This window comes from Gorilla gorilla, chromosome 12 (genome assembly GCF_029281585.2).
Source record: "Gorilla gorilla gorilla isolate KB3781 chromosome 12, NHGRI_mGorGor1-v2.1_pri, whole genome shotgun sequence".
Lineage (NCBI taxonomy): Eukaryota > Metazoa > Chordata > Mammalia > Primates > Hominidae > Gorilla > Gorilla gorilla.
In genome coordinates, this window is record NC_073236.2 from 71,685,881 (window position 1) to 71,707,259 (window position 21,379).

At 37.3% G+C, this 21,379-nt stretch overlaps 1 protein-coding gene across 10 annotated transcripts; it reads left to right on the forward strand.

The window, feature by feature from the left end:
* The first annotated feature begins 218 nt into the window (after window positions 1-218).
* Window positions 219-21,080, forward strand: C1D (C1D nuclear receptor corepressor). 10 transcript variants are annotated; one of them, XM_055378893.2, is made up of 7 exons: window positions 247-312; window positions 10,163-10,239; window positions 15,989-16,135; window positions 16,898-16,964; window positions 17,261-17,316; window positions 18,587-18,708; window positions 20,238-21,080. In XM_055378893.2, the coding sequence occupies exons 3-7, from the start codon at window positions 15,998-16,000 to the stop codon at window positions 20,257-20,259; spliced, it is 405 nt and encodes a 134-aa protein (XP_055234868.1). In that variant the 5' UTR covers window positions 247-312; window positions 10,163-10,239; window positions 15,989-15,997; the 3' UTR covers window positions 20,260-21,080. The 10 variants fall into 10 exon arrangements, with proteins under 10 accessions (XP_018877132.3, XP_018877133.3, XP_030864214.2 ...); XM_063695845.1 differs by having other exon boundaries at window positions 264-299; XM_031008354.3 differs by lacking the exon at window positions 18,587-18,708 and having other exon boundaries at window positions 236-299.
* Window positions 21,081-21,379: the final 299 nt, after the last annotated feature.

Here is a 21,379-nt window from a genome sequence, read left to right on the forward strand (position 1 = left end):
AGTTTCGATAACTAAGATTTTTTTCCTGGTTAAATACACTCAACCTGTATTTGGGGTAAGTGTTAGCCGGGTACAAAGGTAGACAAGGGTTCCGAGTGCCGCCGCAATCGTCTCCCACAACATGGGTCTGAGCTACTCAAAATGAGATTTGCCTTTGGAGAAGAGTGCAGGAGCAGGGGGCGTGGCGAGCAGCATGAGATCATCGGCAAGCGCCGCTCGTGGCGGGGGCAGAGCCGGCGCGTCATTGTCGTCATCGTTGCCCGACCGCTTTCCGGGAGAGTGGAGTCGATGGCCGTGAGGTATTTTTGAAAGGTGTAGTTTCAGTTTTTCTCCTGCTCCTGTTTAACTCCGCTTTTCCTCTCCTGGGATTCCCCTGTCATCCTCTGGGCAGACTGAGAGAATCTGAGTTTGGCTGCGTAGCCTTCCAGGAATGCAGTCTCTCACAGCTCTTCGTTGGGGCAGCATTGTTGCAGGTCCCCCACTTCCGCTTGTTTTGGGGCTGCTTGCAGGCTTTGGCTTATCCCGGCCCCTCATTTCTCTCTTTTGCTCCGGTCTCTCTCTTTTTCTTCGTTTGTTAACCACCCCCTTCTTAAATCTTGGAAGACGAAGAAATTAAAAACAAAAATCAAAAAACATTGAAGTCTTCACAATTTTCAGCTGTTTTCAATCTTGCTTAGGGAGAGAGGCTAAAGTGGAACGTCTAGGGGAGTAACTTTACTGTGTTAGCTCCGTTTATCATTCACATTCACAGACTGCCTGCTGCTGCAGTATTAGCTCATCTGAGATAGTGGGCTAATTTCGACCTTTAGCTGAAATCTGTAGTGGGTAATCCAAGAGAGCAGTTTTTCTTGATGACCCGGATAAGTTCAGTGTGACTCAAACTTGTTTCAGAATAGCTTTAATGTCCTCATGTTTGCTGACTACAGTTCAGTTTTGGCTTGATAAAGATGTATTTGTCGCAATGAGATGTTTGCTATCCACTTATTAACCTATTAGGACTGTCTGATGGTAGACTGAACCAAGACTTAACCGTGATTTTTTAAAAAATTAAATTTAAAAATTTTGTGGGTACATAGGTGTATATATTTATGGGGTACACGAGATGTTTTGATACAGGCATGCAATGTGTAAGAATCACATGGAAAATGGGGTATCCATCCCTTCAGGCACTTATCCTTTGTGTTACAAACAATCCAGTTATACTTTTAGTTATTTAACCCTGTATTTTTGATTCAAAAACAACAGATTAGCCCTATTGAAGTACAGAGAAATGTTTGTGTTTGGTGGAAATGATAGAACTCATTGTTTTGTTGAAAGATAGTGACAAGTGTGAATAACGGTTTTTCAAAATAAAATTCTCAGTCAAAATATAACTACAGCTGCCTTCAGTTAGCTGTGTTGTATGTATCACAGTTCAAAAGTAATGTAATTTTTTTCTTAACTGCTTTTACCTTTTCAAATGGCTCTTCATATGTATTATCTCAGCTACTGTTTCCAAAGAGTTGACCCTTCAAGCATGGCTCTAAATAGTTCACACTGGATTAGAGTATTTGATAATTTTCACTTTTAGTAAAATACTATCTAATGTATTGAGTGCTAACTGAGCCAGGCCCCGTTCTAATGGCTTTTATCTAGTTTATTTAATCTATGCAACAACCCTATATACTGTTATTTCAGAAATAAGATAATTGTAATAATCAACTTCCATATGTTTTGGAAGGTAATTTTGCTGCTTGATTGCTGTAATTTTGGAAATGCTTTGAATTAAACTTTGAATAGAAGTAAATTTAATTTAATGTAATTGTTCATCTCAATCTTGAGCAATATCCTCGTAATTTATATACTCTCCTATTAGACTTTGGGATAAATTTATTTTTAGATGTTAATATATTTTTTTAGAAAAGGAAGAAGTCTATATTTACTCAGGAATTGTACTGTGGGACTGAAGGAGAGTTACAGACAACACTAACATGGAGTCACTGTTTGCCCAAGACAGCAATATTTATTGAGAACTTGTGTGTACATTTCATTGTTATTTTCTCCTAAGATAATGCAGTGCGAAAAAGTCATTACAGTAATTCATTACAGTAATAGAATTCTGGTGCAACAACAGCAAATGGCTCTCAAATTCCAAAAAACAATCATGTTGGATTTGTTCTTTGGCTTAGTTCATAACTGTGTATAATTATTTGGTGTAGAGATGGGAAGAGCCCTGGAATGTACATTATCGTATGTTTGTTTGGATCCATGTGGTGACTTTCTAGTATCTGTAAGCTCAAACTGTAATCTGATATTAAGAGTTTCCAAAATTAGGTCTTAGGTTACTCTGATTGGTTTTAGTTAGTAAACAAATAGTTGCTAACTAATTAATACATGACAAGACATTATGTTAGTGATGTGGAGTTCAAAATGTGCCTCGACATGAATCTTGCCTTGAGCAATAGCCCAGTGAGTAAATAACCAATGGAAAGGTAGGAGCAGAGGAGTGACATGATCTGACAGGTTTGTTTTATTTTATTTTTATTTTACTTTATTTTACTTTATTGTCTTTTGTTTTCTTTTGTTTCATTTCCTGCCCTGCCCTGCCCTTGCCCGCCCTGCCCCACCCCATCTCGCTCCTCTTTTCTTTCGGAGTCTCACTCTGTTGCTCAGGCTGGAGTGCAGTGGCACAATCTCGGCTCACTGCAACCTCCGCCTCCTGGGTTCCAACGATTCTCCTGCCTCAGCCTCCGGAGTAGCTGGGATTACAGGCACCCGTCGCCATGCCCAGCTAATTTTTTGTATTTTTAGTAGAGCTAGGGTTTCACCATGTTGGCCAGGCTGGTCTCGAACTCCTGACCTCAGGTGATCCGCCTGTCTCAGCCTCCTTAAGTGCTGGAATTACAGGCGTCAGTCACTGCGCCCAGCCTGACTCACGTTTTAATAGAATCTTCTCTGGCTGCTGTGTTTAAGAACAGTTTGTTGTGGGGTGGGGTAGGTGAAAACCAGGAGACTAATCACGGAGGTGTTGTAGTTCAGATGAGATGATAACATCTTAACTGGCTGGAAAGAAGTGAAGGTGGAGAAGCAGTTTAATTTTAGATGTATTTTCTAGGAAAAGCAAACAGAATTGCTTACAGATTGAAAGTGAATTGTGAGAATAAGGTTATTGTCAAAGTTTGGGGCTTGAGCAACTAGAAGAAGGGAATTGCCATTAACTGAGAAGTAGAAAACTGTGGGAGGGGCAGGTTTGTGGGAAGATTCGGGGTTCAGTTAAGGACATGATAAGTTTGTGATGTCTGTTAGTCATCTAAGTGGAGATGTTGAGTAGGCAGTTGAATATGTTCATTATGGACTTCAGAGTGGTCATTGCTGGAAACAGACGTTTGGGAGTTGTCAGTGAACAGATGGTATTTAAAGTTGTGAGACCGGAGACAGTCGTTAAAGGAGTAAATGTAGACAGAAAAGAGAAGGGGCACAAGGCCTGAGTCCTTAGGCATTTTAACATTAACAAGTTGGGAAAATGAGGAATAACCACCAAATGAGACAGACTGAGCAGCCAGTGAGGGACAAGGACAATTTTGAGCCTGGTGTTGTAGAATTTACAGTAGAGTAGTATGTTCAGTTTTGTCAGGTGCAGCTGATGGATCAGGTGAAATGAAGATTGACACCTTTGGATTTATCAAGAACTTAAGGAGTGTTATTGATAGATATGTGATAATGTTAAGTCAAGCAGATAGTTGCACACTAGTGTGATAACTGTATTACAGTTATATTCAGAGAACCTTGGGAGCAAAGAGGAAGAAGAGACCACTTTTGTTTGGGAGGTATGGACACCTTTATAGAGGAGGGAGCATTTGAGGTGGGTTTTAAAGGATTGATAAGTTTCACTAGGCCAAGAAAATGGAGACTGTTATGAAGAGGAGGTTGATATGATTTGGGTGTGTGTCTCCTCCAAATCTCTTGTTGAAATGTCACTTCCAGTGTTGGAGGTAGGCCTAGTGGGAGATATTTGGGTCATGGAGGCAGATTGAATGTCTTGGTTTGTCCTTGAGGTAATGAGTTGAGTTCTCACTCTATTAGTTCACTCCTAGAGCCGGTTGTTTAAAAGAACATGGAAGCTCCTCTTTCTCTTGCCACTTCTCCTGCCCTGTCACATGTCTGCTCCCCCTTTATCTCACCAAAAGCAGATGCTGACACTATGCTTCTTGTGTAGCCTGCAGAACTGGGAGCCAAATCTAACCTCTTTTCTTTATAAATTACCCAGCCTCAGGTATTCCTGCATGGCAGTGCAAAACGGAGGAACACGGGTATTCCAAGTAGAGGGAAAGGACTATGACAGGACCTCAGTTCCCTTCCTTCATGGTCACATCTCCCAGTTAGCTGTTTTAAAGATGCTTTTGTCAGTCCTCTTTCCTCTGTGGCCACTTGCTAATGCCCCATGTTCGGTAGCTCCAGGCCTGCTGAACGTTGCTAAGGAAATTGGAGATTCTAGTCACGTGGAGTAGTGACAGGAACAGAAGTTGAGTGTGATGTTGGGGAATAGGGTAAAGATGGGAGTTAAGGCTGGAAGGGTTAGAGGAATAGATTTTCAGGGAGGAACAAACCTTATATGTTGTATTGAAGATTTTGTCCAGAGAGCATCCCACACAAATCCACTGATGGGATTTGTGAGGGATGTTCCTCCTCCATTCGATTTGAGTTCCATTCTGCCGAGCTTTACCACTTACCAGCCCTGTGACCTGTTTCTGTTGTGCCATCTGTAAAGTGAAGCTAATATTAGTGCCCAGTCGTAGAGTTGTGAGAACTCTCTCCGCCCGCGCTACAGTTTTTGTCTGCTTAATTCATCTCTGTCATCGAGTGCTTTCTTGAGGAAGCATTCTGTCTTCCCTCAGATTGTCATGTACACTAGTTTATAGTCTCATAGCATGATTTATTTCTTCATATTAGTGTTGTAATTTTATATTTCTGTGATTCTTTGATTAATGTCTATCATCCACACTAAACAGTAAGTGCAGAGCAGGCAAGTTTTTACTTACTATTATCTTCCAAGTATCAGGGCTGCCTATCATAGAGGCTAATTAAATATCTATTGAATAAGAGAGTCCTTAGTGTCTGGCATGTGGTAAATGCTCAGTAAATATTACTCATTTACATGACATTTTGCAATAAGTGCTGAGGAGGTATCAGGGATAAATAAAGGAACTGTCAGGCAACTGACAGAGGACCTGTTGAGGTTGGGTAGCATTAATTTATGTCTTTTGTGAATTTCGTTAGGAATGAATGTTCAGTAGGCCTAGAGCTAGAATGGTTGGCTGGGGGCAGAAAGAGAAGATGAGAACTTGCAAAAGCATCTTTAAACCAGTTGACTGGGAGGTATGGCCATGTAGCAAGCACGCCAGAGGAGGCTTTTGTACCATGAGAATAGAGGAAAATAGCTGCCTGGTGGCTAGACAATTTAGGTGTAGAAAACACATTTATATGGTTCTTTGAATGTAACAGTGGTAAAGAATATAGGTTTAGTTGTTGCTGCTAAGTAGGGGGAAATGACATTTTTATTGGTATGTTTGAGAATAAAGTAAATTTCAAAATTTGAGATGATTGAAGTTTTTATTTATAAACTTAAGTATTATTATAATATGTTACATATTTTATTCTTTAAAAATTGTAATTCAGAGAGTGTAACAAAATGTACTTCCTCACTTTCTTGCTTTTTGTTTCCCAGAAGTGACCACAGTTAACAGCTTCTTTTGGATCCTTTAAGAAAACTTACATGCATATACCATACAAATATGCCTCCACACTCATATATCTTTTTTTCTTCAAAATAAATGGGATGAGCTGGGCGTGGTGGCTCACGCCTCTAATCCCAGCACTGTGGGAGGCTGAGGCAGGCAGATCACCTGAGATCAGGAGTTTGAGACCAGCCTGGCCAACATGGTGAAACCTCATCTCTACTAAAAATACAAAAAAAAAAAAAAAAAAAATAGTGAGGTGTGGTGGACGCCTGTAATCCCAGCTACTTGGGAGGCTGAGGCAGGAGAATCACTTGAACCCAGTAGGGGAGGTTGCAGTGAGTTGAGATCGCACCACTGCACTCCAGCCTGGGCAACAAGAATGAAACTTTGACTCAAATAAATAAATAAATAAATAGGATGTATTATACATGCTGTTCTTCAACTTTTGTTCACTTAATATATCTTAGGAATCTTTCTAAGCTGTACCTCGTACCTTTTCACTACTGCAGAGTATTTTAATAGGTGGGCATATCATAATTTATTTAACCAGGTTCTAATAATGGATGTGTGGGTTGTTCTGTTTTAAAGTTTACTGTTTTAAAGATCATTGCAGTGGAAGTCCTTGAACATTATCTTGCGTTAAAATATACTTTGAGAAATAAAATTGCTAGGTCAGAGCACGTGTACATATGTGATTTTGAAGCGTAGTGCAGATTACCTCACAAAAATGCTAAACTAATTTATACCCTGACTAATAGTGAATGGGAGGCTGTTCTCAGCTCACCTTTGTCCATTTTAGTACTATTAATCTTTTTAATTTTTCCCTATTTGACAGATGAAAATGGCATCGTATTTTAGCGATTTATGTTTCCTTAATTATCAGTAAGGCTGAGTAGCTTTCTTTTGCTTATTGGTCATCTGGATTATTTGTGAACTGTTGATTTTCTTTCTTATTTTTCTTTTGGGTTGTGTGTACTTTTTTTGTTATTGTTAAATTGATTCATAGAGGCTTTAAAAAATCTGTGTTGCATATGTCTTTTTTTAGTTTTTTATTTGACATTAGTCTTGGGTGTTTGTTTATTTGTTTATTTTGCCTACATTTTTAAGGGCCAGGTAAAAATACAAGAAATTAGGATTTTTTTTTAAAGAAGGGAATTTGCTGGGCTCGATGGCTCACACCTGTAATCCCAGCACTTTGGGAGGCTGAGGTGGGCAGATCACAAGGTCAGGATTTTGAGACAGCCTGGCCAACATGGTGAAACCCCGTCTCTCCTAAAAAAATACAAAAATTAGCTGGGCATGGTGGCACGCACCTGTAAAAGGCAGGAGAATTGCTTGAACTTGGGAGGCAGAGGTCGCGTTGAGCTGAGATTGAGCCACTGTACTCCAGCTTGGGCGAGAGAGCAAGAATCTGTCTCAAAAAAAAAAAAAAAAAAAAAAAAAAAAGGATTTTTGTGATACTCTTGAAATAAATAGTCACTCTAGAATGTGAGCCTTTTGTTGGAAATGTTAGTAATACAAACTTCATTTGAGACTATATGTTCAGCAACTATCACAGATGTAGTGAGCACCCAGTAACCTTCCTCTCCCTCACCCCAGTTATATTTGGAATTGAAATGAGATGTAATGGAGCTGCTTAAATATTCTAGACGACACCTTCTCTTTAGTTATTCTCCTATATATGAACGGAGTTGTATTCTAAAAGCTAGTTTGTGAGTTAGCCATCTAATTTCACTATAGAAATAATGTACATAGGTTCTTATCTTTGCTCTCAAAGTTGTAATAATTTGTGGAGGCTACTTTTTTTTAAGCAAATTCAAAATGTTACATAATTTTACCCCTCTATACTTCAGTGTGCATCCTCAAAAGACAGGGAAATTTTCTTATATAACTGTATTGCTATTATCATAGATGACAGAATTATCAATAATTTGTTGGTGTCATCTAATACTTTGTCCATGTTCAGATTTCTTTCTCACAGAACTATCTTTTTACACTTAGTTTATTTGAATCAAGATCCAAACAAGGTCTGTGTATTTCATTTGGTTGTTACATCTCTTAAATCTCTTCTTCCTCTGTCTTTCTTCCCCCACTTTTTTTTTTTTTGCTTCATGCCGTTGACTTGTTATAGAAACCTGGTCAGTTGTCCTGTAGAATACTGTATTTCTCACTCCATATTTGTTTGCTTTCTTGTGGTGGTAATTTGTTCCTCTATCCTTTGTATTTCCTATAAAATGGAAGTTAGCTCTGTAGGCGTAATTGTTCAGATTCAGCTTTTTTGGGAGTTGGGAATGCTTTGCAGATGGTGCTGTGTATGTTATATTGCCTCACATCAGGAGGTTCATACATAATATGTGCATTTAACCTACTTTTAGTGATCTGTTGGTGGTCATTGACTAAACCTACAATTTCATTAGGCGTTGCAGTCGTGATTCTTTTTTAAGTTGTCATTTCTTCTACATTTGTTAGCTAGAATTTGAAGTCTAGTTCTGTTACTTGGGAACCTGATAATCAAAATAACAAGCTTGTTGTGGGAAAGTATTGCCAGAGCAACAATATTTGTGATGCTAGGAATGCATCTTAGTGCAATAGTCTTATTCTTTTTTAAAAAAAAGAAAGGATGTGGGCCTTGCTCTGTTGCCCAGGCTGGAGTGCAGTAGTGTAATCATAACTTACTGCAGCCTCGAACTCCTAGACTCAAGTGATTCTCTCACCTCAGCCTCCTGAGTAGCTAGGACTACTGGTGTATGCCATCATGCCCAGCTAATTAAAAATATTTTTTTTTTTTTAGAGATGGGTCTGTCTGTGTTTCCCAGGTTGATCTTGAACTCCTGGGCTCAAGTGATCCTCCTGTCAGTCTCCCAAAGTGTTGGAATTACAGATGTGAGCTGTGGTGCCTGGCTGTGATTGTCTTTTTAATGTTTCAACTTGGTTTGGCTGTAGCCCCCAGATATTCAGTCAAACATGAATGTAGGTGTTGCTGTGAAAGTATTTTGAAGCTATGATTAAAATCCATAATCAATTAAGTAAGGGAGATTATTCTAGATCATCTGGGTGGGCCTGATTCAATCAGTTGAAAGGCTTTAGAAGCAGAGCTGAGGTTTCCCTGCCAAAAAAGAAGAAATTCCACTTGTAGACAGCAATTTCAGCTAGTTGCCAAGAGTTCCAGCATGAGTTCCTCCCTTGATAGCCTGCCCTATGTAAACCAGTTTCTTGCCATAACTCTCTTAATATATATCTCCTACTGGTTCTGCTTCTCTAGTTGAAACCTGACTGGTGCAAAGGGTAACTCCTCTGATGCTTCTGTTCTCCAGCTAAATGGGATGGGAAGCGGTAGTAAGGGTCAGAGAACTTGCATTGTTTAGGGTAGCCATATAATTTTTTGTTCAAACTGGGACTTCTGAGAAAGAAAGGAGCTGAGTTGATGGCAAGCTGAAACAACAGGCATAAGGTGGAACTGTCTTGGGCAAATTGAGAGTTATAGTCACCTTGTGTGTCAGCCACTGGGGATACAACATGAATATGACACAGCCCCTCAAGGAGTATATAGTCAAAGGAGAAGTCAAGTAAATAAAAATACATTAAGAGATAGTGTTTTAAGTGACATGACAGCTTATAGTTGTTGTATTTGTCCAGACAGAGAGCATAGAAGGAGAGCATGCATAGAAGTCTTCACTGGCCGAACTGGAACCTATTTTTTACCTCTAAAGATAAGCAGCGTTTGAAAAACGTGGAGTTGGAAGGGCATTTCAGGCTTAGAGAATCACACAGGTGAAAGTTGAGAGTGAGAGAGCATGGCACATTTGGAAAACTGCCATCATGGCCACAGCTCTAGGATTGGAAGAGGGGAGCCATGAAAGATGAGGTTAGGCAGACAAGCAAGGGCCACATCATAATGGGCCTTGCATCTATGCTGAGGGGTTTAGAACTGTCTTCCATGTGGTAGGGAACTGTTGCAGAATTTTAAACAGAGGAGTACCATGACCAGACTGTTTAAAGCATATTTTGTAATATTCTAAAACTGGGAGTGGAGAAAAATTGATAATAGGGACACTACTCAAAGGCTGTTCAAATAATCTAGTCAGTGAGAATAGAGGAAAGCTTGTGGTGTAAGGAGATTAAGGGAGCCATATTGACAGGACTGATTGGATTTGGGGTGCCTCTCAGGTTTCTGCCTGGATTGGCCACCCTGAAGTGGAGAATTAAAGGAAAGAGGTAGCTGATGACTTCAGTTCTGTATGTGATGCTATGCACTCTTGTTTTCTCCTATCGGTACTTTGGCTTCTGTATAACCAGTGAGAGGAGGGACTGAGTGGCAGTAACATCTGTTGGGGTTACTGGGCAGCATCCCCGCAACCCAGGTACTCAGTCTCAGCCACACCTTACTGAGTGGTGAAGAGAAGCAAGTTTTCTCATGCCCTCTCCGTCTGTCTCTACCTCTGCAGCCAGTGTTTTAGAAGGAGTATGTGGAAGGGCAAGGAGTACCTATAGAACCCGGGAGGAGGGTGAGGAGCAGAGCTGGGTGAGTTCTTTTCTTCTTTGGAAATTTTAACATGTACAACTTTAGGCATGTTCTTTAACTTCATTTGGCTCAGTTTATTCATCTGTGAGGTTTAGATGAACAAGTGCATGTGGAATGCTTAGAGTAGTGCCTGGCACATAATCAGTGCTATTCAAGAGTTTGCTGCTGATAACGTAGAGTCACTGCTTGATCATGGGGTCAGAGTAGCTAAGGGGACAGAGGGAAATTTCTGCGCTTTTTCTGTGGAAGGAATAAATACTCAGCAACTGCCTATATAAAATGTTAGTAGAAATCAATTGAATTAGGAGGAATTTCTCATAATAGAAGAGCCTTTATTTTTTAGTCCCCCTTGCCTTTATTTTTTTAGTTAGGGAAAAGGCAAGTGGCTCAGTTCAGATTTAATGAGGGCAGTTATTCTTACTTACTACCTTGCTTTCAGTGTTCACCCTAACCTGTTCTAACAATAAATAACTGCTTGTTTATTGGGGCTTAGGGACAGGGAATAATTGCAGGAAAAATCTCTACTATGTTCTTCTGAAGAAAGGAAATATTTTCTAATAGGAAAATTTGATGAAAAAATTCACATTTAAATAAAGACCTTTTTGTGTTTTTTAAAAATACATACAGTATTTGTTAAGAGCCAAAATACTTTATTAAGTGCCTTTATTTAAGTGTTTTTATTAAAAATTTAATATGTGCTTTTTGAAATGTAAACAATGAAGAATGAAGAGTTAAAAAAATGAGTCTGCTTTGAACCTATTCCCTAATCCTTGTCTCTTTTCAGAGAAAATGTCTATTTTTTGTATGCTCTTTCCAGACCTTTTTCTACATGTATGTATATACAATTTTTTTTTAAAAAACCAAATGGCATATATTAGGCACATTATGTGTTATATACAATGTTCTCTGTTCTCTGACTTTTTCCTTCTCATTGTGTGTCACTATATATAGATTTACTTCTTTATTTTTAGAAGACATGTAATATTCTCAAGGATGAATATGGTGTAATTCATTTAACTGTTTCCCTGTCGATGAATATCTAGATTATTTCCAATATCTTGTTATAGTTTATTTCAACAAATGTATTGACTGTCAGGCAGTGCTTGTGAACAGATCACAAAAATTCCTGCTCCCATGCAGTTGCCTTTTGGCGGTAGACCGGCAACAAATAAATATATGTTAGTTGATATTGAGGAATGTAAGTTGGGGAGGAGATAGGGAGTGAGGGAGAGGGGTGTGCATTTTAAAATGGGGTGATTAAGAGTGAGATACCAATAGATGACATTTGAGTGGAGATCTGGTGAAGGTAACATAATGAGCTCTGAAGGTGTTGGTAAGGGAGGAAGAGAGGAATAGAGTATTCTAGGAAGGAGAGAAGCCCAAAGGGAGGTAGGCATGTGCCTGATGTCATGGGGGAAGAACAATGTGGCTGGAATGAAATAAGCAAGGGAGAGTGGGAGATGAAGTCACAGAAGGTGACAGGGAGTCAGGGCAGATTGTGTTGAGCTTTTTGAACCCACTGTAAGGATTTTTAAAAGATAAATATTTATTATTTTTAGATTTTAAAAATAGAGTTGGGGTCTCGCTGTGTTGCCCAAGTTGGTCTTGAACTCCTAGGCTCAAACAGTCCTTCCATCTTGACCTCCCAGAGTGCTGGGATTACAGGCATAAGCCACTGCACCCAGCCTATAAATATGTATTTTAATTATAGATATGGGGTCTTGCCGTGTTGCTCAGGTTGGTCTCGAACTCCTGGGCTCAAGCTGTCCTCCTGCATTGGCCTCCCAAAGTGCTGGGTTTACAGGCATGAGCCACCATGCCAGGCCCACTGTAAGGATTTTTGTCTTATGTTGAATGAGGTGGCAAGCCTTTGGAAGTTTCTGAGCAGAAGCATGGCATAATCTTATTTACATTTTGAATGGTCTCTCTGTATTCTTGATAATAGACTTTGGCCAGAAGCAAGAAGGCTATTTAGGAGGGCATTCAGGCATGGTTTGGACCAGGATAGTGGTTTGGTGGTTTGGACCAGGATAGTAGCAGTAGAGGTGGTAGGACATGGCTAGATTCTGGGTGTGTATTAAAGATGAAGTGAGAGAGAGTAGTCAAGGATCACTCTGAAATTTTGGGACTGAACAATTGGAAAGTTGAAGTTGCCGTGAAATGAAATGATGAAAACTGCAGTAGGCAAGGTTAGGAATTTGGCTTTGGGCACGTTCTGTTTGAGAATTTATTAGACATCCAACCAGAGATATTGAGTATGCAGCTGGAAATGTAAATATGAAGTTCAGTGGAGAGGTCAGGTTTGGAGAAACAAATGTTGGAGTCTTCAGTTTACTAAAGCAATTTAAAACCCTCAGTTCACCTGGGAGTAAATTAGAGAAGAGAGTCAGGAACAGCCTCTGGGCACTTCAAACTTGGTTAAGGGGCTGAGGATGTGAGAAGGATGCATCGAAGAGACCAAGAAAGGAGCCAGTGAGATAGAAAGGAAACGGAGAAAACCAAGAGAAGGGAGTCAACAGTGTCACTCAAGGAGAACTGAGAATTGACCATTGAATTTAACCATGTGGTAGTGTGGGTGACCTTGCCAAGTGCAATTTTGAGAGAAAAGTAAGGTATGTTTGTAGGAGATTTGAGAAAGGATGGAAGGAAAGGAATTAGAGACTGTTAGTATAAGCACCTCTTTTGAGGAGTTTGTTGTAAAAGAGAGAAAATGGGGCCTTAGCTGGGGGGTGATATGAAGTCAAGAAATTTTTTTTTTTTTTGGTTTCTTTCTTAGATGGAGAAATAAAACATTTAAACTTATGGGTAATAGTCCAGCAGAGGGACAGTTTGATACATGACAAACTGGAGGAAGTTTAGAGAGAAGTTTGAGGGGGACATTTTAATTTATATGCACATGTGCAAGGATTTTTATAGGCTAGATTCTTAAAAGGATTTCCTGAGTCAAAGGGTATGTGCATTTTAAAAACCTGTACCAATTTATATTCCACTTTCAGTGTATACCCTTTCTAACACTGAACATTCTTAATCTTTAAAATTATTGCCAGTCTGATAGGTGATGATATCTTCATTATTTTAATTTGTTTTACTGCTTTCTAGGAACTGTTTATTTAGTCTGTCTAATTCTTTGTGATATTTTGTCAGATACTTTCTCCTGGCTGTCTCTTGCCTTTTAACTTTGCTTATGGTATCCTTTTACCATGTATGACTTTTCAAAAATGTTTTTATGTAGTTAAGTTTGTCAGCCATTTCCTTTTATAGCATTTGGGTTTCATTTAGATGATGTAAATATTTGATATAATCTAATATGTTTATACGTTTACATTTTTAATTCATTTGGAGTTTATTTTTGTGTATGTTATAAAAAAGGTTTTCCATCTTTCTCTGTATTCTTAAACAGCTAAATACCATAGGAGTTAACTGTTTCTTGAAGGTTTGAAAGAAATTACCTGTAAAATCTAGGACTAGAGCCTCTTTGTAGGGTAGGTCTTTGGCTACTGTGTAATTCTTTTTCTGTGGTTAATGATCTGTATGGTTTATGTACTTCTTTTTAGTTTTGGTAATTGATATCTTCCCAAGAACATCATTCTTTTCATTTACATTTTCAAATTTATTGGTTCAAAATTCTACATAAAGTGAGAAAATAACCAAGTCTTCTTTGCAGTATATCCCTATACTTATACCTTTATCTAGGCAATAAATGCTGGAGCTGTCCTTTCACAGATCTGGAGATTAGGTTAGCTATTTTCAGCGCTTATGGCTCTGTTCTTGGAGTTATTTCTAAATTCTTATTCTCTTTTGTTTGTAAGGTTTCTTGGCTTTGTTTCCTGTTTGCAGTCTGATCCCATTTGCTCTTTTTTTTTTTTTTTTTTTTGAGAGACAGTCTAACTCTGTTGCCCAGGCTGAAGTGTAGTGGCACAATCTTGGCTCACTGCAACCTCCACCTCCCAGGTTCAAGCAGTTCTCCTGCCTCAGACTCCCAAGTAGCTGGGATTACAGGCGTGCGCCACCACGCCTGGCTAATTTTTGTATTTTTAGTAGAGATGGGGTTTCACTATGTTGGCCAGGCTGGTCTCGAACTCCTGACCTCTGGTGATCCGCCTGCCTCAGCCTCCCAAAAGTGCTGGGATTATAGCGTGAGCCACCGTGTCCAGCCCAATTTGCTCTTTAGCTTACACAGCTTCTACTGTTGAAGTATGCTGGTAGATCTGTCCTTTTCTTGGTTTCCAGCATTTTTATTTTCATGGTTTTCTATTTCATCTGTCATATTGTAGGGATTTGGGGAGGGATGAGCGGCAAATGCATATTTTCAGTTAACCTTTTGAAATTGGAAAACAGTTCTTTTCCGTGTAGTTTTGTTTTCTTATTGCCTTAATTGCTGGTTGTACAGTAGTTGGATAGTAACTTCACAACTCAAGTAGTAATAGATAGACTTCACTTTATTTTTTTAATGTAACCAAATGTCTCAGTGGAATATACTCATTCAGAAAAAATGTTGATATGTTGTCACTAAATATTTAAATAGTACTTTTCAAACTTAAAAGTAATCATAACATTTAGGACTATAAGGAACTTTACAGATCATTAGACCAGCTGCCTTATTTTATGGATGAGGACTTTGAGGCCAAGAGAGATTCAATGATTTATCTCAGGTGACAAAGTCAGTGATCAAGACAGAAAGCCCAAGTCTCTTTACTTCCATTCTGCAATGCTATTTGCTGTCATACACATTCATGCTGTTCTCCTTACCTATGTGATAAAGGAGGTATTTCTGTTAATACAAAAAAAAATTTTTTTATTCTAGAGATGTTACCTATGGCTTGGAATTGCTTCTAAAATTTGGACTTAGATACTTTAATAATACATTGATATAGGTGAATTTTTAAAGCATGGGCTGTCAGAGTATGCACTAGCACAAATGAAAACCACATTGTTTATTTCCCCCAAGTTTCCTCTTTTCTGCTTATGGGCTTTATATGATTTATAGACTCTTTGGATTTCTTATTAATATTTTAAAGAAGCTTAAGGAATATAAATATATATAGGCTTGAAAAATGATTTCTGTGATACGTATTTTAGACCTAAGATTTTTACTTTTTTAGTTGAATATAACATGCTCCTAGATCAACACCTATATTTAGAAGGACTAAAATACATGTTTTTTTAAAAAAAGTGCTTTGCTTACCATTTCTTCAGCAATCATTAGGGGATCTATTTATCAAACTTTAATTGCTTTGCTAATTCAACAGTTTTTAAAATGTAGGATTTTGATTATTGCTATCTCATGTTTGGTCATCATGTCTTTAGTTCTGTAAAAGTTCTTTAAAAATACAAAAAAATTACCTGGGCATGGTGGCAATGGGCCTGTAGTCCCAGCTACCCAGGAGGCTGAGGTGGGAGGATCGCTTGGGCCCAGCAGGCGGAAGTTGCAGCGAGTGGTGATTGCACTATCCTGGGCGACAGAGGGAGACCCCATCTCAAAACAAAACAAAACAAAAATGTTGAGGGTTTGGTGTGCATAGCATTAGTGGGCTTCAGTTGGTTCTTCTTCCACAGCCCCCCAAGAAACTTAAGAAGGGGACAAATTGGGATGTAGTTAATCTAGAATTAAATTTTAAAAAGATTTGTCTTCAGGTTTTAACTCCTAGTGCCTTTGAAATACATGATATGACCTATTGATTTTTTTTGTTGTAAACTAAAGAACAAGCTCTGTCTCTAATACGAATTCAAAGAATTTAATTTTTTCCAGTCAGCCATAATGGCAGGTGAAGAAATTAATGAAGACTATCCAGTAGAAATTCACGAGTATTTGTCAGCGTTTGAGAATTCCATTGGTGCTGTGGATGAGATGCTGAAGACCATGATGTCTGTTTCTAGAAATGAGTTGTTGCAGAAGGTATTTTAAAAATGTAATTTCCTAAAAATGAATTTCATAAAACAGAATGCTATTTTATGAAACATGTGGAAGAAGAAACAGATTAATGACCTATGCCCCCTTTCCCCTTTATTTCAATTTTATTAGTGTTTGGATATTTTTAGGGGGGAAACAAAACAAAACAAAACTCCAGCCTTAGGAAATACTTCCTAACTATGTTTTTAACTTGGTTTTGGAAAAAAAAGGAGCACTCACAGTATTCTTTTTGACAGACTCTATCTTTGACCTTTTAAGTATTACAATGATGTTATCAGGGTTTCTGGAAACTCATAGGACAAAAACAGTAAATTGACTTTGACAGTCTAAAACAAATCTCATTATGTTTCTTCTGTCTTTGGTATTGCCTAAGCCTGCTTCTTATACATAAATGCATCATGTACAATGTTTATATTGATAAATTACTTTTGACTTACAAAGCCCAGATCGTAACTCCCGAAATTAAAATAATTCAAAAGAATTTTTCTTGGGTTATACACTTTCCTTGTCTAACTAAAGATGATACCCTGAGGTGAAAATTTGTGGACAAAAGTCACTCATTAAGAAAACTTCTTTTTACAAATTATTTTCAGATCATTTGGTTATTGGATTATATGAAGTGAAAAAAACTTCTTTGATACATTGTACTTGATAAAAGTCTAAAATGTTATCAGATGGTGTTCAAAGTTTGTGTATTTTTTTTCTGTCTCACTTTCTCTCTTTCCCTCTCTCTTTCTTTTTTAACAGTTGGATCCACTTGAACAAGCAAAAGTGGATTTGGTTTCTGCATACACATTAAATTCAATGTTTTGGGGTATGTGTGTTACTTTGGAATTAATTAGAAAGCAAATTACTTATTGTGTGAAAGATGATTTATTTTTAAAATGCTAACAATTTATATACAATTATACTTCATAACACTTTTAATAGATACTTATTTTTAAATCTGGATGCCAGTGAGCCACACATAGATTTAGTATTATATGGAAATTGAATAATTTAAAGTTTAATTGTTTGTAGGACTTTCCTTTTTTGTGAATAACTAGTTTAATTGGAATGTTTTAAATTAATACATTCACCATTTTATTCCATGAAATTTTTCTCTTGTAGTTTATTTGGCAACCCAAGGAGTTAATCCTAAGGAACATCCAGTAAAACAGGAATTGGTAAGATTTTAATTTCTTTTTATTTTATGTGTTTGTTGTTGTATTCCTGAGGTTTGTCACACTACCTTTGTCACACAAATTAGGGAGAACAGAATTCGAGTTGAAATTATGAAAGTGAGCCAGACCTTATTATCTTTGGGGTTTTTTTTCTCTTACCTTTTTCAGATAATTGGTATTCCATATATTATATAAATCTCGGAATGGGAAAATGTTACGATTCTAGTAATTATTTATAACTTACATATTATTTTTCTTATAAATTCTTGAAATCCTGTTTATCTCTAGAACTACTTTTTTTTTTTTAAACTTCTGTACAGTTCTTAAAAGTATATTCTAGTTGATTTACTAGCAAAGACGGGAAAGTTTCTCCCTCCCACCTTTTCAATTCCTCCGTTAATTCATTTTCTCAGCAGTAAAGAATCCAGTTCAGCAACAAAGCTAAAAGCTTTTTTGGCACCAGCTGTATGTGTACTGTCCAGTAATTCTGCATTAGACATATTTACAACCTGTAATAAATCTTCTAGGTTTGTCTTTGTATTCCATTTAGATGTATAAGTACAGTATATAAGGTCTGGTATCTTGGAGTTTTTGCTGACTTCAAAAATTAAATCATTCAATTTGAAGAGAAAAGTTAGAAATCAAACTTAAGGTTACCTTCTTGACTTGGTTTTATGAATAAGAATATTAATAAATTGATTCTTTGTGTTTATAAAATACAAGGCAAATATAGATATGAAATACACTTGACATTGTATTCTTGTTCTCAAGTTTTAGGGTAGTTGATATGTATGTTATTTACAACTTAGTAAAGCACTTGGTCCTTTACTTTTTAAAAATGAGTAAGCCAGATCTGTTGTCTTCAGTTTTTCAACATGTATTCTAAGACATTTCCTTATTTTAAAGTTCTTGGGGGGGCAAATAAATTTGTTTTTAAATAAAACAATTGTGAAAAATATTTAAAGCAAAAGTATAAAGCAATATGATATGCAGATCTTGGTTTGACCAGTGATACGGCTTTAAACCTTTAAAATGATGGCTTGTATCATCTGTTTTCAACTTCCTAATATAGACTTTACATACAATTTCTCTTTTTTCCATTAACATGAAGTTATTTGGAGTACTTGATACAGTCTTTGTGAAAGGACAAGGTCATTTGTTTTCTTTCTACCTCAGAATCTACTTTTGAAGTAGTACATTCATATTGTAGATAAGGGTTGGTGAATAAAAAGCATGCATAAACCTCTTCCCCTTTTCTTTTTCTTTTTTTGAGATGGAGTCTTGCTCTGTCACCCAGGCTGGAGTGCAGTGTCGTGATCTTGGCTCACTGCAAGCTCCACCTCCCGGGTTCACACCATTCTCCTGCCTCAGCCTCCCGAGTAGCTGGAATTACAGGCACGTGCCACCACGCCCGGCTAATTTTTTGTATTTTTAGTAGAGACGGGGTTTCACTATGTTAGCCAGGATGGTCTCGATCTCCTGACCTCGTGATCTGCCCGCCTCGGCCTCCCGAAGTGCTGGGATTACAGAACCTGTTCCCCTTTTCTGACCTTGTGTAGATGTTACTAATTGATCACAGACTTAGTGTATGATAGGAAACTTATTTGCCGTATGTATCACAAATGGGAAAAGTCAGTTTACTCATTCAACAAATATTTGAGTGCTTACTGGGAGCTAGGCATTGTTTCCAAGTGAGAGATGATTCCTCTGTGAGTAATGCTGATCCCTGCCCTTGTGGCAGACACCAGACTGTATCTAATGGAGGGAGACAAATAATAAAGTAAACAATTAAGAAATATATATGAATATGTAGTATGTTGGAAAGTTATGGGAACAAAGAAAAAGAGTAGGGTAAGGGGGACTGGAGTGCTTGGATAGGACTGCAGTTTTAAATGCTGAAGTCAGGGCCTCAATGACAAGGTTAACATTTGAGTAGACTGGAAGGAAGAGAGGAAGTGGCCGTATGGGTAATTGAGGAAATATCCTTCTAGGCAGAGGAATAAGCAGGGCAAAGACCCCAAGGCAGGTTGGTGTGTGTGTGCTGCAGCTAGTATCCACCATCATAAGCACTGTGCTTTTTTATTCAGACAGAAATGGGGCGTCACTAGAGAGCGTGGAGCAGAGTTGCCAGTCTTTCACAATGAAAACATTTTAAGATTCTGCATTAACTATGTTGGTTGTTTTAATAAAACTTGTTTTTAAGCAGTGATCAGTCTTTTACTCTGCTGTTTCATGGCTGTCATCAACTTTATTTCTCCATTTGAAGCGTAAGGTAGCCATTTATGCTGATTAATTGTCTCAGAAGATTCACAGTGGTACAGCAACATATTATGTTTCTCACCTTGTAAAATCTGATTAGAACTCTATATTTTATTAGAAAATTTCATGTACTTACCAAAATTATAAAATTGAATAATTTGTATTTTCATTCTCCCTAATTGTTACACTAGATGGTAATGTGAAAAGATAGTTAAGTACTACCTCATGTATTTCCTGTTTAGAAAAATTTCAGGAGAATTTAGTTTGTATTTTGCAAGTATATGAAAGCTCCGGTTTTTTACTTTAGATACAAAGCAGTTAATATGTAGATTTATGTTAATGGTGTTTTTCAAAAATGTATAACCACCTAGAAACTTTCAATTCGATGTTTATTTCTGGAGTAATGTCTTAGTGTGATTCTAACTCTTTGGAAACAGAAGACTTCTGAAATGACTTTTTAACATCTGTCTTTCCCCACCCTCCGACTATGAACTCCAGGCAAGCAGGGAGCATATTTATCCTATTCATTTGCATTTCCTAGCACCATGCACTTTAATAGGCAATAAATACATATATGTTGAATTTAACCAAGGTGTACAGTATAATAAAATTCAGTGGTGGCGAATAGCTTAGTAAATCTATTGCCTTTGTTTTTTATCCTTAAGGAAAGAATCAGAGTATATATGAACAGAGTCAAGGAAATAACAGACAAGAAAAAGGCTGGCAAGCTGGACAGAGGTGCAGCTTCAAGATTTGTAAAAAATGCCCTCTGGGAACCAAAACCGAAAAATGCATCAAAAGTTGCCAATAAAGGAAAAAGTAAAAATTAACTTTTTGGTTTTGATGTACACATATTCAAAAAGTACATCTTTTTTTCCCCCCCGCAAAATAATTCTGTGGCAGGGCAAGGTTTAAATGTGTTTCTTACTAATATGTAAATTCACAGTAAATATGTAAAGCCAAATACTTCCTCTCCAAAGATCATTATCTTTATTGATTTGCACTGAGGATTTTAACATTGTGATATATATTTATAATTTACCATCTCTTTTGATGAGACTCTTATTTCTTTATATAGGTCAGTCTTGCAAGTACCATTTTATAAGCAGCTGTGAAATTTAAGTGAAATGTTCTTTGTAAACATTTGTACTATTTTAAATGAATAATGACCTTATGAAGTATGCTATCTGTAGGCTGAAATTATAGGTACATCTGTTTTCACTATATGATATTAAGAAAGTATGAAATGACTTAAATGTTCATTTTTTTCTGTATAGATACTTTATCATGTTTTCATGGTTTTAGGAATTACTGCTTTGTTGATACTCAAAGTGTGAAACTAAAACTTTATGGTTGTACTTTAATTCTTGGCATGTTGCCTCTATGTCCCATTTAAAATAAAATACATTCTCATTAACTTTAGATGGGAAATAAGGTTGTATGTTGATGGATGAATTTTGGCATGATGACTGTACTCTCAATAAAGACTGAAAATGTTGTATAACTGACCTGTGTATTTTTATCTTTTGAGTAAATTTGCCTTCCAAATTAGGAAGATAGGTTTTAGAAGTCATCACAAATAGAGAAATTCTTGAGTTTTTGTTCCTGATGCATGGTGTCCACAGTTCTTTTCATCTCATTTTTTTTCAGATTTTTTTTATTTCATGTTTTTGAGGCTGTATCAAGTACATACAAGTGTTTTGGAACAACTTCTTACGTTACCTAATGCCACTTAAGCAGATGAGAAGTCCAAAGGAGATTACATTGTGTTTGTATTGTGGTTTATTTTTCTGGAATATTAGTTACA